At 39.4% G+C, this 21,783-nt stretch overlaps 1 protein-coding gene across 2 annotated transcripts in view; it reads right to left on the reverse strand.

Moving 5' to 3' along the window:
- Positions 1-1,275: 1,275 nt before the first annotated feature.
- ssbp4 (single stranded DNA binding protein 4) overlaps positions 1,276-21,783 on the reverse strand; it is a 118,269-nt gene continuing 97,761 nt past the window's right edge. Inside the window, exons 6-17 of one of the 2 annotated variants that reach the window (XM_015037745.1) lie at positions 13,953-14,036; positions 11,697-11,823; positions 10,831-10,898; positions 9,717-9,781; positions 7,837-7,882; positions 7,698-7,733; positions 7,533-7,587; positions 6,502-6,572; positions 6,275-6,353; positions 5,937-5,965; positions 5,735-5,836; positions 1,276-4,374 (exon numbers count right to left, since the gene is read on the reverse strand). In XM_015037745.1, coding sequence (XP_014893231.1) covers positions 4,294-4,374; positions 5,735-5,836; positions 5,937-5,965; positions 6,275-6,353; positions 6,502-6,572; positions 7,533-7,587; positions 7,698-7,733; positions 7,837-7,882; positions 9,717-9,781; positions 10,831-10,898; positions 11,697-11,823; positions 13,953-14,036 — 843 coding nt within the window. In that variant the 3' untranslated portion in view covers positions 1,276-4,293. Of the gene's footprint in view, positions 4,576-5,734; positions 5,837-5,936; positions 5,966-6,274; positions 6,354-6,501; positions 6,573-7,532; positions 7,588-7,697; positions 7,734-7,836; positions 7,883-9,716; positions 9,782-10,830; positions 10,899-11,696; positions 11,824-13,952; positions 14,037-21,783 lie in introns of both variants that reach the window. The other variant, XM_015037746.1, reaches the window with a different exon arrangement.

A 21,783-nucleotide genomic window follows, 5' to 3' on the forward strand; every position in this document is an offset into this window, starting at 1 on the left:
GACACCGTATCTTGAACATCTTGAACATTTTGTAAATACCATCTCCAGAATAGACAAGATGCTTATTTCTACTGTACCATTCATACATTATAGTTCTAAGAAAGAAAAAAAAACTATAATATATAAATGATACAGAAAAAAAAGGTACACTGTAAATAAAATGACATTTAGTCAAAATATGCATTTAGGACTTGAAAGTATCATATAAAATGAAAAAAAAAAACAACTTAAAAACAAATAGATACAACCTGGTAAAAATTAACTGATAAAATAATGTTTGTCCTTAAAGAAAAGGTATCTGATGACCCAATGGTCATAGTTAATACCTGACCAGTAAGTAATATATTTAACAATTAGGCCCTATGCCAGTGTTTCCCAACCCTGGTCCTCAAGGCACACTGCCTTGCATGTTTTAGGTGTTTTCTTACTTTTGCTGATTTCAATTGATGGCTGACTAACAGGGTTTCCTCAACTGCAATCAGCTGAATCAGGTGTATTAAAACAGGGAATCTAAAACATGCAAGGATGTAAGTCTTGAGGACAAAGTTTGGGAAATGCTGCCCTCAGTGCTTTACATACCAGTGATATTTAAACATTTAAACATGATGTTTTTTGTACACTTTGTCAAATACAACCTTGTTTGAATTAAGTTGGCCTATTGATTGTGTTATTACATAAAAATGCAGAAGTTGGATTTGGGTTGAGGGTTTTATTAGTCTGAAAAAAATCTCTCTTACAGCGCAGTCTGGGCTTTCGCCCCCTGACTTGGATTGTCTCCGGTCAATTTTTGACTGGAACAATTAGCAAACAGAAGGAGAATTTATGAACAATGATGGCCACAGGGTACCCATCTTTTCTGAATGGTTAACACATAATTTAACAAAGTTAAAATCATCTCAAGTTGGTTTCTTGAACATGTCGAGTTCACTGTACTGCAGGTATTTTCACAATCATCAGATCTCAATCTTTCAGAGCATCTTCAGCATGTGGTGGAGGAGGAGATTCATATCATGGATGTGTGGCAACTGCATGATGCTATCCAGTTGAAAAGGACCAAAATCTCTGGAGCAATATTTTCTGGAAACAATATTTCCAGTCTGAAAATTTTAGCTATGACCAGTCCACAGCTTTAAAAATGATTAAATTATAACCTTTAAAAAAAAAAAAATTAGGTCAATTAAACCCTTCAGTTCAGACACGATGTATTTACTTTCTGATCCTTACAAAAGTAACTAAAGCTGAAGACGTAACAGAAAAAACACAAACAACAGGTGAAAAAAATCAAATGACATTTATTATTGATGCATTGTTTCTTTTTTATAAGCAAATTATCTGTTTTTCTTTCAGTCTAAAGAAACTTTACAATATAAAGAAACATACAAAGAACATCTTTATTACCTACACAAGACACCTAAGTCCCTAAGACAAGATTCTCAACTATCCTACCATGAAATACAAAGCAAACCCAAGAGACAGACTGCTTCATATTGAATACTGCCGAGTCATCCGAGAGGACCGCGAATGGTTCAAGCCAAACCCTCCCAGAGTAAAACAACCAGCCCATCCGACCAGCAAATCTTCCTAATGGTACAGTATTATACATCACAATAGAAGTACAGAGATGGCCAGCGATCAATATACACAGAGGACCGAGAGAGGATCAGTGAGAGAGTTTTTCACTATACAATGCTATCACGGGAGTGGATAACAACACAGTTTACCCCCCAAGTTTCAGATTTTGATGTACTTTTACTTTTATAATCATGACTTCTTTTTTTTTTTTTTTTTTTTTTCTAGTTTAAACATTTTCTGGCACTGATAAAATCCTTCATATCAAAAACTGCAACACGAGGTCACATTTCTGTAGGGAAAAAAAATGCCCTTTGGAAAATCTGGTCACAGGATTTTTTTCCTATTTCATAGCCAACAGTAACATTATACAGAGAAAAAAAAAAGGAGTGAAGAGCCGAAGCGGGGATGCCTCGGCCCGTTTTGCGTCTCTCTGTCCTGTCCTCTTTCTGTCCTGTCCTTTCTTTCAATGCCTTCACCACGTTGCCGTCATTTACACATTCAGCCACTTTACAGTATCTTATAAATTTAGCCACGTGAGCCAAATGGTTAGGTTAACGCATCTTTTTCTCTATGAAAAAAAAAAAACATGAACAGTTTTATTTATAATTTACTTTCAGCTGTATTCATTGGTAGTGACTGACATATCAAAAACATGTCAATGATATCAAAATGCATTTTACAGTATTTACAAAAAGAAAAAAAAAACTATAACGAAAACAAAAGGGTGGTTGGGGTGGGAGGGAGAGGAAAGAAGGGAAGCGTTTCATTAAATTCAAGGAAGGAGAGACTGATTCCCAGGTCAGGGGTTGTCTTATCCTGGAGATATCCCTGTTTCCGCTGATATCAGAAAACAGACAGTTGTGTCGCCATCATCCGCAGAGGCTTCAAATGTTGATTGCTTATTGTTTGTTGATGTGAGCGGCGCAGAGCCAATTTGATTTCAGCAGCAGTGATAAGGCAGAGAACAGAACATACAGGAAAACACTCAAATCGTTTGATATGTAGCCATGTTTAGCTTAGTGTGACGATTAGATTTCAGCTAAATGCATAAAAAAATTAAAGTAGTTCACTGAAAAGACATATCTTTTTTTTACAGTCTTCTGTGATTGCTCTCTTCTTTAGACCACTGTGGCTGCATGTTCTGGAAAATTCAAGGTGCATCGTCTTATCTAGACAAGTCCATCACAACAAAGTTAAAGAATTTGCCTAAGGACAGTCCTCTGTGTTGTCTGAAAGGGATCATCCAACTCTATGATTGGCATGGGCAGATTATCAGAATTAAGGTACATCAAGTTTTTAAAAAATTTAAATAATAAAAAAAACTATATTTTTGCTGCTCCTATTGGTCTTTTTTAACAAGATTTGAGGTTATTACATTATTAGCTTTACTGCATTTAAAATGGTCAAATCTATTCTATTATTAGCTGTTATGAAATTGTTGGTTACAGCACCTACATAAAGAGCAAAAAGAAGTAAAAGCTATCATATTTTGTGAATTAAACCCAGTTTATACCATATTTTTTGCCTAAAAACAAATCAAAGTAACAATATTTAAATGCTAAAGCATTTTAGCTTAAATGGGAGTAACTGTTTTTTTTTTTTTTTTTTTTTATTTTTAAAAGGTTTTTTTTTGATTTTTTAGGTGTTAACATCATGATACCACAGGATTCCATCACACCCTGAGAATCTTACACCTGACAATTGAAAACAAGTTAAACTTTGTGAGCGTATCACAAGGTTCAAAGTGATCCACCAGTCCAAAAATGTGACACGGTCCAGATCTTTTTGAGTGAATCCCAGATGGAAACTTTGCCACACAGGAAGTCCAGAAGAGAGAAAAAGAAAATGTAACCAAGTTGGACGACTCACTGACAACTCGTAAAACAAGAACACAAGAACAACACAAGCCAAACCTGTTATTTACAGACGAGGGGAAATCTAAGGTTCACAAACCGAGTTACCAAGAGCAGTTCCTGTCAGGACCACCAGAGTACCCCGACTGAGCTGCTCTCCAGCAAGTGAAACAGATAAATGAGGGGATTTTTTTTTTTCCTAAAACAAGACAGATAAACAGCCGATCATCCAATGTGCATCTGCAGACAAGCTTTAGCAGAACAAGTAGACATTTTCTTTTAACGTCATCCCCATTACATGATGCTGATGTGGTTAAGTAGCTGTTTCTATGTCAACGCAGAATAGCTGGGAGGTCAGCTGTACCTTGAAACGCAGTTTGATGGAAATCCACGCAATGAGACAGAAACACAAACAACAAACGGCCTCAAATCATGTAAACAGAAAGTCATTGTGCATTTCTCAGGTGTGTGCTTCTTCTGTCGTCATTGATGCTGCTGCTGAGATGCAATGTGCCCTTTGAAAGGAAAATTCATACCTACGTTAGCTGGATAATCGCAAAAAATATTAAAATAAGATTATTATCACCCACAAAAAACAAAACAAATCTTAAATGAAAGTTGTCCTAAAATAGCATTATCAGTTCATTCTTTTGAAACGCCTGCCCACAAGGGGAGAGTTTTTGAAAAGTCCCACGTGAGTCGACAGCTGCAAAGTCCTCCGTGTTCACGATTCTGATGGCGGCGTCCGGGTGGGAAAGAGCTAAATGAAGAGCGCAATCCTACATGAGAAGGTTCTTGCTGAAGGAGAGGCAGGCTCTCGGTGGAGTAGATGAACAGAGAAGGTCCTTCCTGCTGTTTGGAGACCCTTTCACGCTCTCACACCCATTTTACAGGCAGTGGGATGTGGGGCTCGAAGGGAAGTCCTGCTTTCCTGGGGAATCCCCAGGGGCTGTGTGGCACCACAAGCCATCCACGAAGAGGAGGATGAGGAGGAAGGGAAGGAAGGAAGAGGGGGAGGAGGAGGAGGAGGGCAACGCAAGACACACCATAGTGGTCGGGGAGGAAGGGATTCAGATAAAGGGAGATGAAGAGGTAAAATGAAAGATTAAAAAAAAAAAAATCACACACTCATCGTCATGTTGGGTGAATACTGCAGAGAGAGAAAAGAGAAGGGAGAGAGACAAGATAAGCCAATGCTGGATTAATATTGTTATGTCACCCAGTTTGAGATGAAAGCAGTACCGCTACAGGGTAAATGCCATGTTCAGTAGCAGCTTGCTGCAAACGCAGTAACACAGCAGATACATATCTGTTATTTATTTTAGGTGGGAGAAAGCAGACAAGATATGAGCCCAAGGAGAAAATGTAGGATGCAGAATTTTAGTTTTTACTGATGGGCCAGCCTCACACAACTACGACATAAGCTAATATCTGTTAGCTGGCTATACATCTTGAGTTAGGACAGGCTAAAACAAGCGGCGGCATTTCTTGCATGAATGTTGCCCTGGGCAACCCCCTTCTTTTGCCCTGCCCCCCAACTAATGGAAATGCTGGAAGTCACCTGCGATTCTTGGACAGGGTGGATACAGTGCAGCTCCACACAAACCACCAAAACTAGTCTTCCTATTCTCAGCATCGAGCACAGGGCGCCGACTCCACGCTGACTGCTTATTCATAAAATAAATAATTTGTTAGTGCACAGCTGCCAGATAATATCTCTTATATGCGGTTCTCGTGTGCCCCCTTTTCTAATGCGGCTTTGGACGCCTGCTAATATAGTCCGTTTCAAAAGATGTAACATAAAGAAATCAAAGCCTGTTTGTGCTCACATTAGCTTGAATAAGCATTCACCTCCTTAAATGTCTTCATATTTTCCAGGTACAAACCCAAGCTTTTATTGAGGTTTTGTTTAAGGGACAATAAACAGTCCTATAAATAAAAATCTCAACAGTGTGGCATTCATCAGCCCCTTTCACTCTGATGCTAATAAATAAAATTCAATTCTGTCCAACTGCTTCAGCAGTAAATAAGAACCCAGCTGTTCTGTGAACCTATCATTAGTGAACAAACAGCATCATGAAGACCAAGCAACACACCGGGTAGATTCAGGAAAAAGCTAAAAGAAGTTTAAAGCAGGGTTAGAAGGAGCAGAAGAAGCATTTTCAAGGCCGTGACAAAGAGTTGACATGCAGCGCAGTAGTGTAGATTTAGCTTTTAAAACAAAAAAAAACAACAACATGGAAGTAGGTAACAGCAGAAATGAGACTTTTAGTCCCGGGCTGATGTATGATGTGCTACATGCTACTCACACTTTCACTTTGGAATGGGTTTAAAAAGTTGCCTGCCATCTCGCCGTCATCCCGCGGAGTGCCGGGAGGATTGTTCATGCCTGCCATATTGTTAGGCGAATTCTGCAACCCAAACGGAAGAAACGAACAAGAGCCAATAAATAAAAAAATACATGTGAAAAAAGAGACATCAGCAGCTATGCAATAAGTCAAATAGGCTGACCTTTGGCAACCCATCCATGTCCCCAGAGCCTGTGATCAGAGGTAAACAAAAACATTAGCAGAATACCCAGAACTTAAGTGAAGCTGTTTGTTGCTGACACAGATAAACTTTACTGGCCTCACTGTTCACGTCACATCCACAAAATCAATAGGCCTGCTCACCCCGGTCTAATCTGTTTAAACTTTGATCAATAATAATAATAACTGTTAAAAACGCACTTCCTGAATCTGCCATGAGAGGGCGTTGTGCTACGGCTAAAAGACTGGAGCAAGAAGAAACAGCCATGTTTCATCCCGAACGTCCTCAGGAGAGGAATCTGCTGCACACAGCTGTCTCACCTAGTGATCCGTTCATATGATGCTGCTCCATAGCTCCCATTCCTCCCATTGGTCCATCTGGACCTGGTCCCATTGGGAACTAAGGAAAAACAGTTTTTGTTTAAAAAAACAAAAAAAAGAAGAAAAAAATAGCTGAGAAAATCATTGGTCTTTTCTGTGTTTTTACATGGTAAAGCATCGCGTATAAAAAAGGAAGTTGAATATGAATAAAAATTTTCAGGACTCACATTCGGTCTGTTTCCACCCGGACCAATGGGGTTCATCATTGTGTAGATGTTTTCGCTTGAATTTGTGGAATCTGCGGGAAAGAAAGCAGGTGAACATTAGCGAGCGCAAGATGTGAAACCAGCTGAGTTGCAAAATCTTTGTGCGTTCACTCGACGTTATCACTCCCCAGTGCAACATATGCCTTCAGAAGTCAAGAGGTCGGGGAAGACTAGTGAACAAACTATATAGTGAGGAAACAAAGAAGGGAAACAGGACCACGGTTCCTTCATCGTGTTATGAGGAAATTAGATATGCCTGCTGTGTGACCCCTTTGTGTGTATGCTGAAAAGATTCAAAGGGATAAGCTGACCTTGCAGTGACACTGCAGGTACCATATAGCAGATGCAAAAAAAAAAAAAAAGTGACACAAAAAAGAATAAAGGACAATTTGGTCCAGGATGCATTGAGTGGTGGAGAAATCCTGGCTGTGAACGCCACTTGTGTTGTCGTGACTGTTGGAAAATTGGGGGTGGGGGGAGTGAGCACATGTGAGGTGTGCCTCACTGAGGGAGGTTTGTGCGACTGCAGAGGAAATATGTTTTCCCTCCCGGTGTGCGTGCGAGCGTTGCTGCGAAAAGGTTGCCCCGCAACATATCACAATAGATATGTTGTATATAAATAATGAATGGAGGACATAAAAAGAAGCTCTCCACAGGCCAACGGGAACGGAGAAGCTACAGGGTATCAGTGTTTTCTTCTCAGCCAATCCTCCACTGAGACTTTATTGACGGGTTAAAGCTGGGTCGGATCAGTCAGTGGATTTTGGACCTACATGCCTTTGCTTCCTTGAATACGCTCATTATGAAACACTGTAAACAATGCTGGAATTTCAGTATTTATACATATTTTAATGATATGTAGATAGGTGTTGTTTTTTTTCTATTTTTTTTTTCCTTAAATATTTCTGAAAGAGAGACAAGGAGCTGTCTGAGAATAAGTTTAGACGGATCCTGTCTGGATGAAAAAAAAAAAAAAAAAGTGAGCTACTCACCTCCAGGGCTGGGCATGATTGGAGTTCCCGGTGGTCCACCTCCACCTGGAGGACCCTAAAAAGGGATGAGAGAAAGGAAGAGCGCTTGACTGCCAGTCAGTCACCACAGAGTAACAGGTAATTTATGGCTCAAGGTCACACATGAGCCCACGATGGGGCACTTACCACATAGTTTCCTGGAGATGAGGATGAATAAGCTATCTGTGGTGAGAACAGACATGAGGAGAGGGAGAAAAAAATGACGCCCGTTCTTGTAAAGGCAGCCAGTCATGGTGGAGAAGACATGAGAGAGAGAGTGACTCACCGAATTATTGTTGGGATTCGGCCACGGACCTCTTCCACCGGGACCCCTGAGAATACCAGCAGGAGAGGAGAAATGACCCAACGGAAATAATGCTGTGATTCATGGATAACAGGAGTTGATTTTAAATTGCTTCGTGTCATGTTACTTAACAATAGGAAACAAACAAGTATCAACAATCACAATAATTCCTGATAATCGGTAACAGAATATAAAAGGCGTACATGTGAGTATTATAAACCCCAACTTTTAGAGGCTAAAAAAAAATGTCTGCTAAGATTTGATCCCAGAAGAGGGATGTCTCCTTTGCCCTGAACATAAATGGATTTAGAGTTTTGCCAATTAGACTACTTATAAAATGTTCATTTCGTTGTTATGGAACCACTGGGAACGGCTTGGTTTCAAAAACAGCTCACATTACTGTTTTTGTTTTTGAGGAAACTTTAAAGAAAAATGTGATACATATTTCCTTCTACTCTCTTTCTTTTATTTAAAGCCGTTTAGATCCAAAAACAGCCTCCAACAACTGATTGACATGTTGACGGCAAATTTCGACTAAGCTTTTAACAATCTTTTCAACAACATCAATAAAAAAAAAAGTTTCTTCATTTTCATATTAATTGTGGTATGCCTCAAAGCTCAATTCTAGATCCAAAGTTTTTTTTTTCTCCTAATCATACAATCTATAAATAATACTTAGTTGTTATTTTAACATTTGTACTGGCATCACTTTATAATTACACTATACTTTCACATCATTTAAAATGTTTAAATGTTAATTAGCCTTTCGGGTCATCTTTATGGACTAAAACCTCCCTGTTTAGAAGCTAGTATTTTTGTTTTCTCCAAGAGAAAAAAAAATAATAATGTGTTTTGATCTCAAATTGGTTTGCAAAAAAACACACAAACAAACAAACAAACAAAAAAAAACCTCATAAACATTAGCCGCTTTCCAGTCATAAAATCAAGCACTTCATAGACGAGAGAGGAAATTTAAAGGGTGGCAGCAAATAAACCAAATTCATCAAGTGGGGAGTTTATTGCTGTTTTGTTTAGGAGTAATGTAGGTACCAAGCATAACAGGTTCAGTCTTGTTTTTATCATCTGAATATTTCAGCAAAACCTCTGAATAACCCTGATTCAGAGTCTGTTGGGATGGATCACTTTGCTGTTATCCTGTCCCCTACCAAGTGGGAACTCAGTGGGGTTTGTTGGATTTACATCTCTCTAAATCATCATCTAACTTGTTAAAAAAATTATACATTACACATACAGCAAAAATTATTAACACCACCAGTAGATTTAGGTTCATAGTATTTATTTTCACTAGCATGTTTCACCTTGGGGTACATAATATTAATGTTTTGGAGCTACCCAGTTTGAGAATCTGTGAAAGTAGCCACAGATTAGGGTGACGGCAAAGAGTTAGAGGTGATTACTAAAGTTAAATCAGTGAAAAGATATAAAAACGTGGGTCAGCATTTTATAAAACTGGTCTAATTGCTGCAAAGATTTTTCCACTGGGATTCGAGAAGAGTTTAATTCATTTTCAATATGCCATTTTTAGTAAAATACAAGTAAAAACAAAATTGTAAAAGATCATTTGTGACACTCCTTTTACAATGATAACTTGTCCCACTTCTAAACAAAAAGCAACTCATAGGCTTGATCCAAATCATTTTAAATCTAAATCAGCCAGGGTTTGAATTATGTCCGGCCTAAAAGTAAGTAAATAACCAAATCTACTAACCAAAATAACTTAAATGTTCATTCCTGATTACGCTGGCAAAGTACTCAGATCTGATTTTTATTTGTATGAAACATTTGTTTTGAGGAAAAATAAAAAATAACACAACAAAAAGCTTTTTCTTCAGCCTACTAACATGTTCATCCCTGGCATCCCCGGCCCCATGGAGTTCGGAGGAGGCCTCATCCCTCCGCCGTAGTTCTGTGCAAAGACACAAGCACACCGTCAGCTCAGAGCCCCACACCTGCTCCGTCGAAAGTTTTTGAATCCTGATGAAGGTCAGCGAGGATCATGTCTCCTCTTAACGAGAGTCTAATTACGTCCTGTGTGTGTGTGTGTGTGTTTTTCAGTGTGTCTGCACTCCCCTCTCGATATTTGCATGTATGTTGCAAATATCATGGCTGCCCGGTGGGGACTTTTGGCTGCCAATGCATGTTTATACTCGGGTATGCGTGTGTGTGTGCGTGTAGGTGTGTGTGTGTGTGTGTGTGTGTGTGTGTGTGTAAGGGGTTCAGGCCACAGATCTGCTCCACCAAAGGAAGAGTTTTGTTCAGCAGACGATTACACTTGTCGAGCAGATGCCACACCAGCTGCTGCCGTTCTCGCTGCCAAAGTCGGAGAGTCAGGGTGGCACACAGAGGGGCTGAAGGGCACAGTGTGGGTGTCTTTGTCTGAGATAATGTTTTAAAATGTGAAGTAGAAGGGTGCAGAGCAAAGAACATCTCTTCTAATCAGAATTCAAGAGAAAATGCATCTTTCTGATGAATTTCCTGAGCATCTGGAGCATTGCGATACACCAAATTCAGTGAAATCAAAGTTATAAAAGGCAAGTATTAATCTTGGCTCCGGTTTTGGCTCATGCCAAAGCGTCTGAATTCAGCAGCTACATCCACCCCGTACAACTGGTGTTAGCAGGGAGGGACATCTGGTCAGAGCCAAGGTAATCATCAGGGCTCTTCTGATATTTACAGGCAAACTTATGAGGCCGGTCAAGCCAAATACACCCATTGTTTATAGGTCGTTGCTTCAAAATGATCACTGCTTTTATGGAAGCACTCAGTAAACGGCCGCCAAATGTTGGCCTGGCTTGTAAACTGACGACAGCTCGAGCACAAAAATGACACTGCAGAGCAGCTGGACAGAGAATCTGCTTTACTGGAGCATACTATCCCATGTTGTTACTTCTTTTGGCAACGGTTTTTTGTGGGTCCTTCACAACAATAATGTTCCCGCTGCGTGTTGTAAACTACCTGTGGGCCCATGCCTCCCATTCCTCGTGGGGGGTTCATTCTCATCGGACCTCCCATGTTTGGATGTCCTGTTGTGGCACACAGAGGGTGTTGGAGTAGGAGCGCAGATTAGAGGCACAAAAACTACATGAAGTGTTCATATTCAGATGATAAAGACTCCAAGGTGAAAGAAAAAATGATTCATGCCTCATTTATTTTCACTTTCTGGTAAAGATATGTGAAAGCCTTAAGATAAAGTTATCTTTTATAATGGACAATTGGATAATTTCAACTGAAAAAGTAGGATAAAATCTAATATTTAATTTGAATACATTCATCGGTGCCAATATGGCACTTTTAAAATATTTGATCACAAAACTCACTGCAGGCAGAATGATTGGTTTCCCTCCCAAAAAAATCCTATACAATAAATGCAATTTATGCCTTATTTTATAAGTTTATGAAAGTTTCTAGGAACTTTTAATTCTACTATCTTCTTATAAAAATAGGAAAGACCAGAGACACATACCTTCAAGTAAACTAGATACATATTTAGTGTCAGGAAGTCAGGGAACAACATACAAGTAAGCTTGTCTAAAATCTACAGTCAGAGCAATCATTTCAAAACTTAAAAACTACTGGAAATGTCACAAACTGAGCTGAATGATTAGCCAGGTTTTTCTTTTCATCACACACATTGAAGATGATGGTAAAGCAGGTATAAAATAAATTTAAAAAAAATCTCTGAAGCTTACTGCCAGAGATATGGAGCAACAAAGTGAGATTATGCTACTCCTGAGTAAGATTCATTTATTTTAAGGCTTTTGGGACATCTGTGCCATCAATAACAGTGGAGCATGCTGGGACACCATTAATGTAGTCAGTACCTTGAGGTCTAGTGGGATCCAGACTGTTTGGAAGGAGGGGCTGAGAGCCTGGGATGCTCCCGGGAGGCTGGTTTGGCATTCGGAGGGAAGGTCTGGGGCCTCCTGGGTACCGTGGAGACATGAAAGGCTGCAGGATGGACAGGAAAAAAAGACAACAATAAAAAAAACTCTTTACGTTTTATTTTAGAACAACCACTAAACATGTTTATATTTCATGACTGAAAGGATTTCAGTTATCATAACAAGGATTTCCTGACCATTGTGTTTGAGATTAAAAAAAAGAAAAAAAAAGACATCCCAGAAGCTGAAGACATGAAACAAGAATTATACTGAACTTGATATTAATGTTCTATTAAACCAAATGAATGAATGAATGAATGAATGAAATTACTTGCCAAAAAAATATGTATTTGATCAGGTAAATATGCTTTGATCAAGTGTTTCAGGGAAAAGAATGAATATATTTTACATTTAGTTAATATGAAATATCCAATTTCATTTATTTAAGTGAAGAAAACTGAATTTATTTGAAGGCTTCTGGGAAAACAAATGTTTTGCCATCAAAACATTTGAATGTAGTAAAAATGAAAACACCAACATTATAATCTGCAGCCCAGACTTATACGGACAATTGCTGAAAGAAGTACTGCGTGGCACATTATCCATAAAACTGATGAGATATGAGAGAAACCACAGCGTTTATTAGAAAGACAAACACAAACCATAGCATGTCTCAGCGTGCTACAGTCATTATCAGCTTTGTCCTTAAAACCCAGTCTTAGATTTTACCTTAATAATGTCACAACACGGTCCAGTGACTCTGTCAGTCCATTCTCGCTCTCTTCTTGGCTTGCTACATTGAGATAGAGTCATGTTTTTGCTGGTTTTTATTCAAAAATAAATGTCTGGCTTCTTAAGTCATTTTGAGATATCATCAGTTCATTAATTCTAGAAATAAAATCGCTATAATATGAATAATTATTTCAAATAGGCCTCTAAACTATACTTTCTCTTTCCTGTGCAAATCTGTTAAATTATTTCATGTAAAACAGATCAAAATTGGTGCTCATTACAGCCCAAGTGGGGGTGCTTAGGGGTCAGAAACAACTAGAAAGCCCGATTTAAGCTGCTCAGTCTGGAGGCGATTTCTTTGTTGGGCAGCAGGGGGAGCTATTGTGCTGGACAGTGATGAGTTTTTGTTTTGCTACAAGTCTTAAAACTGAGAATCCTGTCGTGTCTTGGAAAGTAAGACCTCAGGAGGTAAAAGCCATCAGGATAAAGGTAGAGGAGGACGGATCAGGCAGCGTAAACAGAACGATGTGAAGGCAGGGAAATGCAGCAGAGAAAGTGGACATGCACAGGAAAGGGGAGATTGCACAAATTCAGGCAGATGAAATACTCAGTATAATTTAAACTTTACAGAACAATTTGCTACCATCTCCTGCAAGTCAGAGAGCAGCGATATGGTGATTCTGAAACCATAGTCTGAGCGTCGTCAGACACAAACCTGCACGTTTCCGCAGAGCGGGGACAAGAACAGTCCGGTGGGGACACGCGTACAGAACCAGCGCTACTGAACTAGTGAATAATGAAAAGCATTACAGGCAGACGGTTAGCCTGACATCATTTGACATCTTTCAGTGTCAAATGAGGGGAAACAGTTGTAAACAAAACCCAACCTGGGGAAACATGGAGATTTAAACACAGACTGGAAGACAGATGTGTTCACAATCACGAAATGCAGATAAGCAAAATTTGTGTTTAAGGGGGAACTGCGTTTTCTGTGTCAGTGTGTGCGTTTGGGGCAAACGGAGGACAGCTTATGTAATTACACTCAACGCTGGAGGCGGTGGACTGACTTACTACTGTTTTCTTACTCTTTACTCTGCCACTTCCTCTTTTCCTCTCCCCCCCTTCCCCTCCTCCTGCGTTGTGGTGGGTTTGCACACGGTGAGCCTGCACAGTGTCAGGCCATGCTGCAATATTAATGCTCTATTGATGGACTATGGGATGGTGAGTGCTCGGCTGAGGGAGAGAGGAGGCCCTCCAGATGCACCTCCGCTCTTCACAGCCAGGCCAGCACAGCTAAATTATTCATCCAGTCCGCCATCCTGGATGCTGCCTGTCCCTGGCTGCCTGCACACCGAGGGACCCGGGAGCCGTTTCTCCTTTAGTGTTACCATAACTGAGTGAATGAGTGAATAAGAGAGCGTACACAGACACAACCGAGAGGAGAGTGGAAGGAAAGTGTCTTACCTGTCCATGGGGTCCCATCATGGGATTGCTGGGGTTGTGTGGTGGGGGCTGTGTGTGAGGAGAAGGCTGAGATCCTGGAGGACCCTGGAAAAGATGATGAATAAATACGTAAATAAATTGTGACAGGAGAGATGTAGGTAATTTTCAGTTTCTGGAGGAATCTGCTAACGCTGTGGCTCAGAAAAGCCTTAATGTTCCTTAGACTTTTTCATCTTATGACATGTAACAACCACAAACTAATTGATTTTACTGGGACTGCGATGCGTCCATGTAGAGCTTCTGTTTGAACCTGCAGGTCTTTTGGTGTACGTGTCTAACAGCTTTACTCATCTACACACCTACATTTTTCCTTTCTTTCTTTGTCGCAAAAATAGTTGAAGCTCAATCAGAATGGACGAAGAGCATTCACGAGCAGCACATTTTCAGGCCCAGATTTTCATTTTATCATTTTACTAGGACATTCCAATACATGCGTTGACTTTGATCCGATCCAACTCTTTGTTTACATCCTCTAACAGATTTCTCTGCGAGATGCTTAGGGTTTTGTTTTATATCCTAACTCTGTTTTAAACTTCTCAACACCTTTATCCCTAAATGTTTTGCTGTGTTTCTTGGTCTTCATTGTGGTGTTAAATAAATAATATTCACTATCATATCCCAAATGCCCTCACAGAACAACTGGATTTATACTGAAATTATACCCAAATTGACTCTCTTCACAAAGTAGGTGCCTTCAAAAGTGGTTGTATAGGATTTTATTTGGGGAGATCAGAGTAAAATGTGGTGAATGCAAATGCAGGCAAATTTTGTATAAATAATGACAATATAAATATGTTATGCTTTACAATGGTGCCCCACTTTGAGTTGGTCTATTCCCTAAAATCTAAAAAAAAAAAAAAAAACATTGAAGTTTTTGGTTTTAACGTCACAGCATGTGAAAAAGATCAGGAGGTGTGATCACTTTTGGACTGCATACTTTTGCAAGGGACTTCAGGTATGTTCAGGATGATTTACTGTTAAAAAATCATTTGGATTCTCACCGTGTGAGAACTACATTGAATGGCGTAAAACAAGTTCATAGAACAACATTTCGCTGTTATATATTTGTCTGGAATCCAATACAGTGAAAGTGAGCAGAGACATCTTTTTTTTTTTTTTTTTTTTTTTTTCACTGCTATTTAGAGGCTTTTGAAAACTTAATAAGGCTACATGTTTGCAGGGACACAAACATTCAACACAGGGGATATTATTTACACAAAGATACCAACAGAAATCTTAAAACAACAAAAGCTGTATTAAGCTTTAGGACCTTCGGTTGTTCAGTACGACGTGTGCGGAAGCAGAATTTCCCCTGAGACAAATGCAGCCCTCATTATTCAGACTGTGTTTGTCCCACTATATCAAGACAAAATGTCAGCTGCAAAACAGACCAACTGCAGTGACCAGACGATTGAGTCACAATTGTTCCACCGATTCATAAATCAGCGCTTCATTGACTATCACAACTGTGAGAGGCTGCAGTTTTTGGTTTGGCTCACATCGGATGTAGGTTAGATCCAAGCAGCTCAACAATGTAAATAGTTACAATTGTACTTTTTCACTTTGGCTTCTTCTGTCTGTAATAATTGGAATCATGGTGGAGTCTGTTGTGTAGTTTTGTACACCTGTGATTGGATTTAAATCTAATTAAACCTGATAAAAACCAGAACATTTATACAGAATCCTAAAATTGGCAGAAGGCATACTTGCTTTTTCCATGCCAAAAATAAAAGAAAAAGGTTGAGACCAGATATACATACAAACTTATAATAATTAATGAATGTGGTAAAGCACAAGTGTTTCCTACATGAGTTGTAAAAAGTAGCATAACCCATAGCAATCTGAGAAAAGACCAGTAGAAAACAAAGACTTTACAGAAGGTAGTAACAGGATGTTTGAATAAAGCTCCAAGAAAAAAAAACAAAAACGATCAACTAGAAAATACTCAGAAGCTGGAACTGTGATTCGGAAACAAATTATTTCAAACCAAGTACAACTTTAATAGCCAACATGGCTGCCATACAAATCAAAGTGAAGGTGGCTGTAGAAATAAACTGCTTATTTCCAACTTTTAACAATCTGTATCTCGTTATGTCAATCACATGCATAATAATACCGTGCAAGACTTTGTTAGCGAACATGTTGCTACAGTGTATGAATACATAAAAGCCTCAGAATGGTTCCCACAGCTTTCAGACGTGCAGCTGGGAAATAATTTAGACTGAGGTGACATCATTCCCAGATCCAACAAGGTAAATGAAATGCAACTGGAGGCAGAACATGTGTGCCAATCAAAAACTAAACACAGGTTTGGAAGCAGATTTAAGACTGAGTGAAAAGAAACCAAGGAAGCTAAATAAAATGTATTAACAGAATATAGCATAATAAACTAAGAAAGAGCACTCAATAAACTAAACATAAACATAAATAGAGTCCTGGAACTTATTATCAGTCAGCTATGCTAATAAGATGCAGGAATCATTTCTCCTTCTACTTAATTTTATTATCTAAACATGTATAATCCCAAGTTTCAGCCCATTTTAACATGGGACACGTGAACAGAAATATTAATTTTGTGAGTGATTCATCCAGTAAAATTAGCTCAATAGCTGTGATTTTGTTTCTGCCTCTCAGTCACTGCATGTCCAATTTACACATGTAGCCTATAATTACCAGACAACTATCATATCTAACCTATTAGCCCAACAGGGAGTGTGCATAATAAGATTTGTCACTGACATTTACAAAGGACCACAGTAATTCTGATGTACAGGAATTATTAATAGCCAGTATGAGGTCAGACCAATTCATGGGGAATGCTGTAATCAGTGTTCAGTTGCATTAATGTGGCTAAAGGATAATTCAATGCCTTTTCTAACACAGAGTTAACCTGCCAATTTCACCTCAAGGTACATTTGGGCCAAGCAGGTTTAATATTTGTCCAAATACAGAATCAGGTGCCAGACTAAGACTATTTTGGCGAGTCAGCTTCGTTTGATAAAGAACCACATTTCAATCCAAATCAAACATCACAGAGGAAATAAATAGAGGAAAATCGGTCAAATCATTCTGCAACACTGCACTGAAGACACAATACTGTAAAAAAAAAAAAAAACAGCTCCCACTTTGTAGACTGACTGAATTTTTTATACAAAGTCTAACAAAAAAAAAGAAGAAGAAAAAAACAACTACTGAACAAAGTGATGCAGAACCAGAGTGTGTTTTATCCTCTGCCATAAGGCAGCATACAGGTTTGAACTGTATGCTACAGAGAGGGGTTAAAAGGACCCTTACTATTCTTTTTTGAAAGACTAAGATGATTTTCTTCTCAATGCTGAGTGTGGTTTATGCAATGAATTTATCTAAAAGAACAATGAAAAGTATGAATGGCTGTAATCCTTGCTTTTCCTCTGTTTTCCTTCCAATATGAAGGCCACTTTTTAGCTTTTACTTAAACCCTACACGTATGATATGAGAAGCTGTGAATGGCTGTATTATTCAATGATATATCCACCAACAGGCTACAGGGTGATCAACTTGTTTTCTGAAGTTGTAATCAATACTTTTCAATTCTACAGATGAATTAAGACTCGTTCCTGACTCTAAGTCAAGGAACCGGAACAAAACAGAAGAAAGATGTTTGAGGAGGTGAGGTGCTTATGGACTAAACAAACTGGCTTACCAGAGTTATGAAAATGAGTCGGAACAATGGCTTTTTGCATTAAAGTCAAGTCAAACACAATTGTAGCAAAGTGAATGCAGGGGTTTAAGATGAGGACATTGTGTCAGGGTTTCCCACAGAAAACATGCTAAGCCCGGTGGTTGGCTCGTTAAGGCAGTCATTCATCCAGCAGCTTGTCGTGTTTTTGAGTTAAAAATGTTTAAAGTTGACAGGAAATTTGAAAATATTGCTTGATAATTATGTGTCATTGAAAGATTGGAAGATTAATACCAACTATAAGGTCTTAAACAAATGCAAACATTTTAAAAAGAGACTTGAAAAAGTAAGCAATGCTTAGCCTGATGGGGACACAAGTAAAGTCTGGTGGCCCGCCAGGCTTATAATACACTGGGGTAAATCCTGTATGTTTTTTGTCCAGTCTCAAATTTTCTTAATACAGTTTTTACTCCTTTTTATGCAATGAATACATAAGTATATGGATGGATGGAGTGTTAATGTCCTATTGTAGGCCTTCTTACACCTGCTGAGGCAGTGAAAGATAATTTCTGGAAGTCAGATAACGATTCGCCTTTTTACACGTAGATTAAAATATATTAGTCAAGATCCTTGTTGATTTTTTTTAGCATAACCTCAGAGCTGCTGACGATGTAACTCAAACGCATCTCAGTAAATTATACTTACTTCTATTTTATGTAGACAAGTTAATTTCTTTTTTTTATTATTATTATTATTTTTGTATGACATGAGGCATAGCAATGCACAACTCCTCTCACTTTCCTAGCCCGCCCATAGTGCCTCCCACCCAAGGTGAGATCCCTGGTGGCATGGTTGGGGGGAACCTGTGGTTGACGCTGCAGCGGGAAACTAAACGTGGCTGACTGACTGACAGCCTTAAACCAGCGACATTTCGCCATGCTCGTCTCAAAGCGACGCCAGCGTTGAGATCGGATGCGCGGCTGCTGAGAGAGGTGCTTCCCATCCTTCGAAAAACACTTTTCTTTATGCATTAATTCTGTTTATCTCCTCGCTGTGAGAGAGGCTTATCTGAGAAGCAGTCAAGTCGTCACTAAAGCCACTTCTTAACAAGCCACACAATGTGCGGCTTGTCAATTATTTATTTGACGCTCTGGAAATGTTTACTTAGTTGTACATACAGCGTATTCTGGATGTGTTGGCACAGTTCTGACATTTGTATCAGAGCCAGTGTTTTCTGCTGCTCTCTGTGAGCGTGCGTGTGCGTGTGTGTGTTTTGGGTGGTTAACACCAGCTGTACTGGCTCACTCTGTCTCTCAGCAGGTTCACACTGAGGCTAATGCAGCGCTGGCTCTGACTGACCTCAGAGGTTATTGTTGTTGCCAAGCCAGGCTGTATGTGTGTGTGTGTGTGTCTAACAAGGCGCCCCCGCGGGGGTCCGTCGACTGCACTGACCCAGCTGCGGCAGTCTGGTTCTCCTTTGCACACAAGCACACATGCACAGCTGAGTTTTAGTCACTTAGTTGGATGTCGCAGTGGCTTTGCTCATCCCTGACATTAAACATAAGCACAGAACGGCTAGCCATGAACTTTGACCTAAGACTAAACTCACCACATTTAAAGCTGTCAGAAACAGAGAAGTTCTTATAAAAAAATTAAGCTAGTATGAGTTTTGGCCACTTGCAATCCAACTGTTCTCTTTACTTATTTTACTATTGGTAAATTAACAAAAAACAAAAAAAAAAAAAAAAAAACGACTGAAAAGTTTAATATAAAACAGATTCTTCTGGTCTAAAAGCCTAAAAAGCAATGTGTGTTAGCATCACCGTCCACGACTGCATCCACTGAAAAATCACACACATAAAACTGAATGCTGTCCAACTCAAATGCTTCAGGTCCTTCAGTGGAATTAGTCGAGAATCACTTGTCCACAATAATCTTTACAAATCCCAATGGATCATCTTGATTCTTGCGCCTCTTGTGACATCATCAACCCACATACACACATACAGTAGCTGGTTATTATTATTATTTTTTTCAGTATCTTTCTTTAAACATATTTCAATGGAAGACATCAACACCTGCTTTAAAAGTTTAGACTGTTTTCTACAATTTCTTTTTTTTTCACTTCGATTCCACACGTTTTCTCTGATACGAACAAATCCGAACATGCACAGATCTGTGTATGATGTGCCATAATGGAGAGCAGCTCCTTTGGCTGAGCCTCCCCAGGTTTTCCTGCTATTACATCTGAATGGGCCAGCATATGGCCTTTACAGCCCCACTGTTCCCTCCACAGGTCCCCACAGAGACTCGCCGAGAGAGAACATTTCAGTCATCACAGAGGTGTACGCGGGGCCACTTTTAAAAGTAGTTTTTCCTCATGCGTACGTGTGTGCGTAAGCATGCGAGCCCTTGTGTGATGTTATTTGTGTGTTTGCGGGAGAGAGGGGAAGAAGGAGGGGGACATGGAGAGCGTTAAATGAAGCAATTAATAAAATCATTTTCTACCCGGCTAAGGAGATAACAGCTTGGCACAGCACCACAAACCCATCAACACAAGCCCCCCTCACCTCCCCACCACTCATTTCGGCTTAAGGAAGACCCACACCGCTGCCCCTGATGGACCACTAACAGAGAGAGAGAGAGGAAGAGATAGAGAAGCACCAGTTTCTTCCCTTTCCCATTTAAAGCAGTGAACACTAGAGGGCAGTGTGTAGCTGCCGTCAAAAACTACAGCTCTCCCACACACACCGAAACACACACATACATGCAGACAGAGAGCACAAAGCAGCCTGCATCATTGAACACAACAAACAAAGCCAGGAGGAACAGCACCACACATACACACACACATGCACACGCACACACGCATACACACACGTACACTGAATGCACTCTCATTGTCATTCCTTGCTAACATTCCAGAGAGAGCAGTGGTGGTAGCTTTAGCTCTCCTGCTTTGCTCATGGAATATACCACAGGCAGGAATACGCCATCCCGCCGGTATAGGAGGAGGGAGTTTTATCCCCGAGGAGAGACATGCAATAGTGACAGACATTTAAACATGTTAGGATGACACCAAATGATTTATATAAGCACTACTCTCAGAGGTGTTAAGCTGTATTCACACCGAAGTTGACTAATTCATTGATTTTGCAGCTGGACAACAACAAACGCTGATAAACCAAGCAATTTACATTTACCCTTATATATATATATATTAAAAAAAAATCTAAATCTTTACACAAGAGGTTTCATGCAGATGGTTCTATGGACTGTTGAAGGCTGTGTTTGCTTTCAATATCAAATAAATGTGGCAATGCTGTCACACAAAAACTCTGCGTTCAGCCAAGCCAAACGGGTTTTGTGGCAGTAAAAATAAGATTCTACGCAGACGGTCATCCATTGTTTGCATTTCACACATGTAGGACTATCAACCTCCAAATGCAAGATACGAGGAGAAAATATCCAATGTTGTGGTTTGCGTTAATTCACCATTCACAAACTGCTGTACGTTATAAATTTCTTTTTAAAAATCAAAGTTAAAGTTAGAGCTCCAACATTAACTATTTGACGTCCATCAATCATTTCTTTTTAATGAGAGAAATTTCCAAAAAAAAAAAAAAAAGGTAACCGCTTATAGGTGACGTCATTTATCATTAAGCACACTTGCATCATGATGTAGGGGTAGCAATCTCGTCTCTGCCAGCTAATTTGCATCACTTTGATTTTCTGTGCTTGCATAAACGATATTTCAATGTAGCCAAATTCTCGATGAAGCCGCTTCATTCACAAACCTGCTTATGTTTTCAAGGGCCAGAATATTTAAAATCTGGATTGAAATACAGCTCATTAGGACCATTTTTTTTCTTTTTTTGGTTAATGAGCTTTATTTTTAGACAAACGGAACAGAGAGAGAGAGAGAGAGAGAGAGAGAGAGAGAGAGAGAGAGAGAGAGAGAGAGAGAATCGGAAGACATTTCGCTGGTAGATTGGACTCTTAAGAACACATGGATGTATGTAATATCAACAAACTGAAGATCTCAAGTATTAATTGATTTTAGATCTTGTATATCAGCTGAGAAAGTCTTCACTCCCTTAAAATTGTAATAATATCTCTGCCTTTATCTCAGCT

This window comes from Poecilia latipinna, unplaced genomic scaffold (assembly GCF_001443285.1).
Source record: "Poecilia latipinna isolate Pla-1442-1.1 unplaced genomic scaffold, P_latipinna-1.0 Scaffold418, whole genome shotgun sequence".
In the NCBI taxonomy this organism is placed as follows: domain Eukaryota; kingdom Metazoa; phylum Chordata; class Actinopteri; order Cyprinodontiformes; family Poeciliidae; genus Poecilia; species Poecilia latipinna.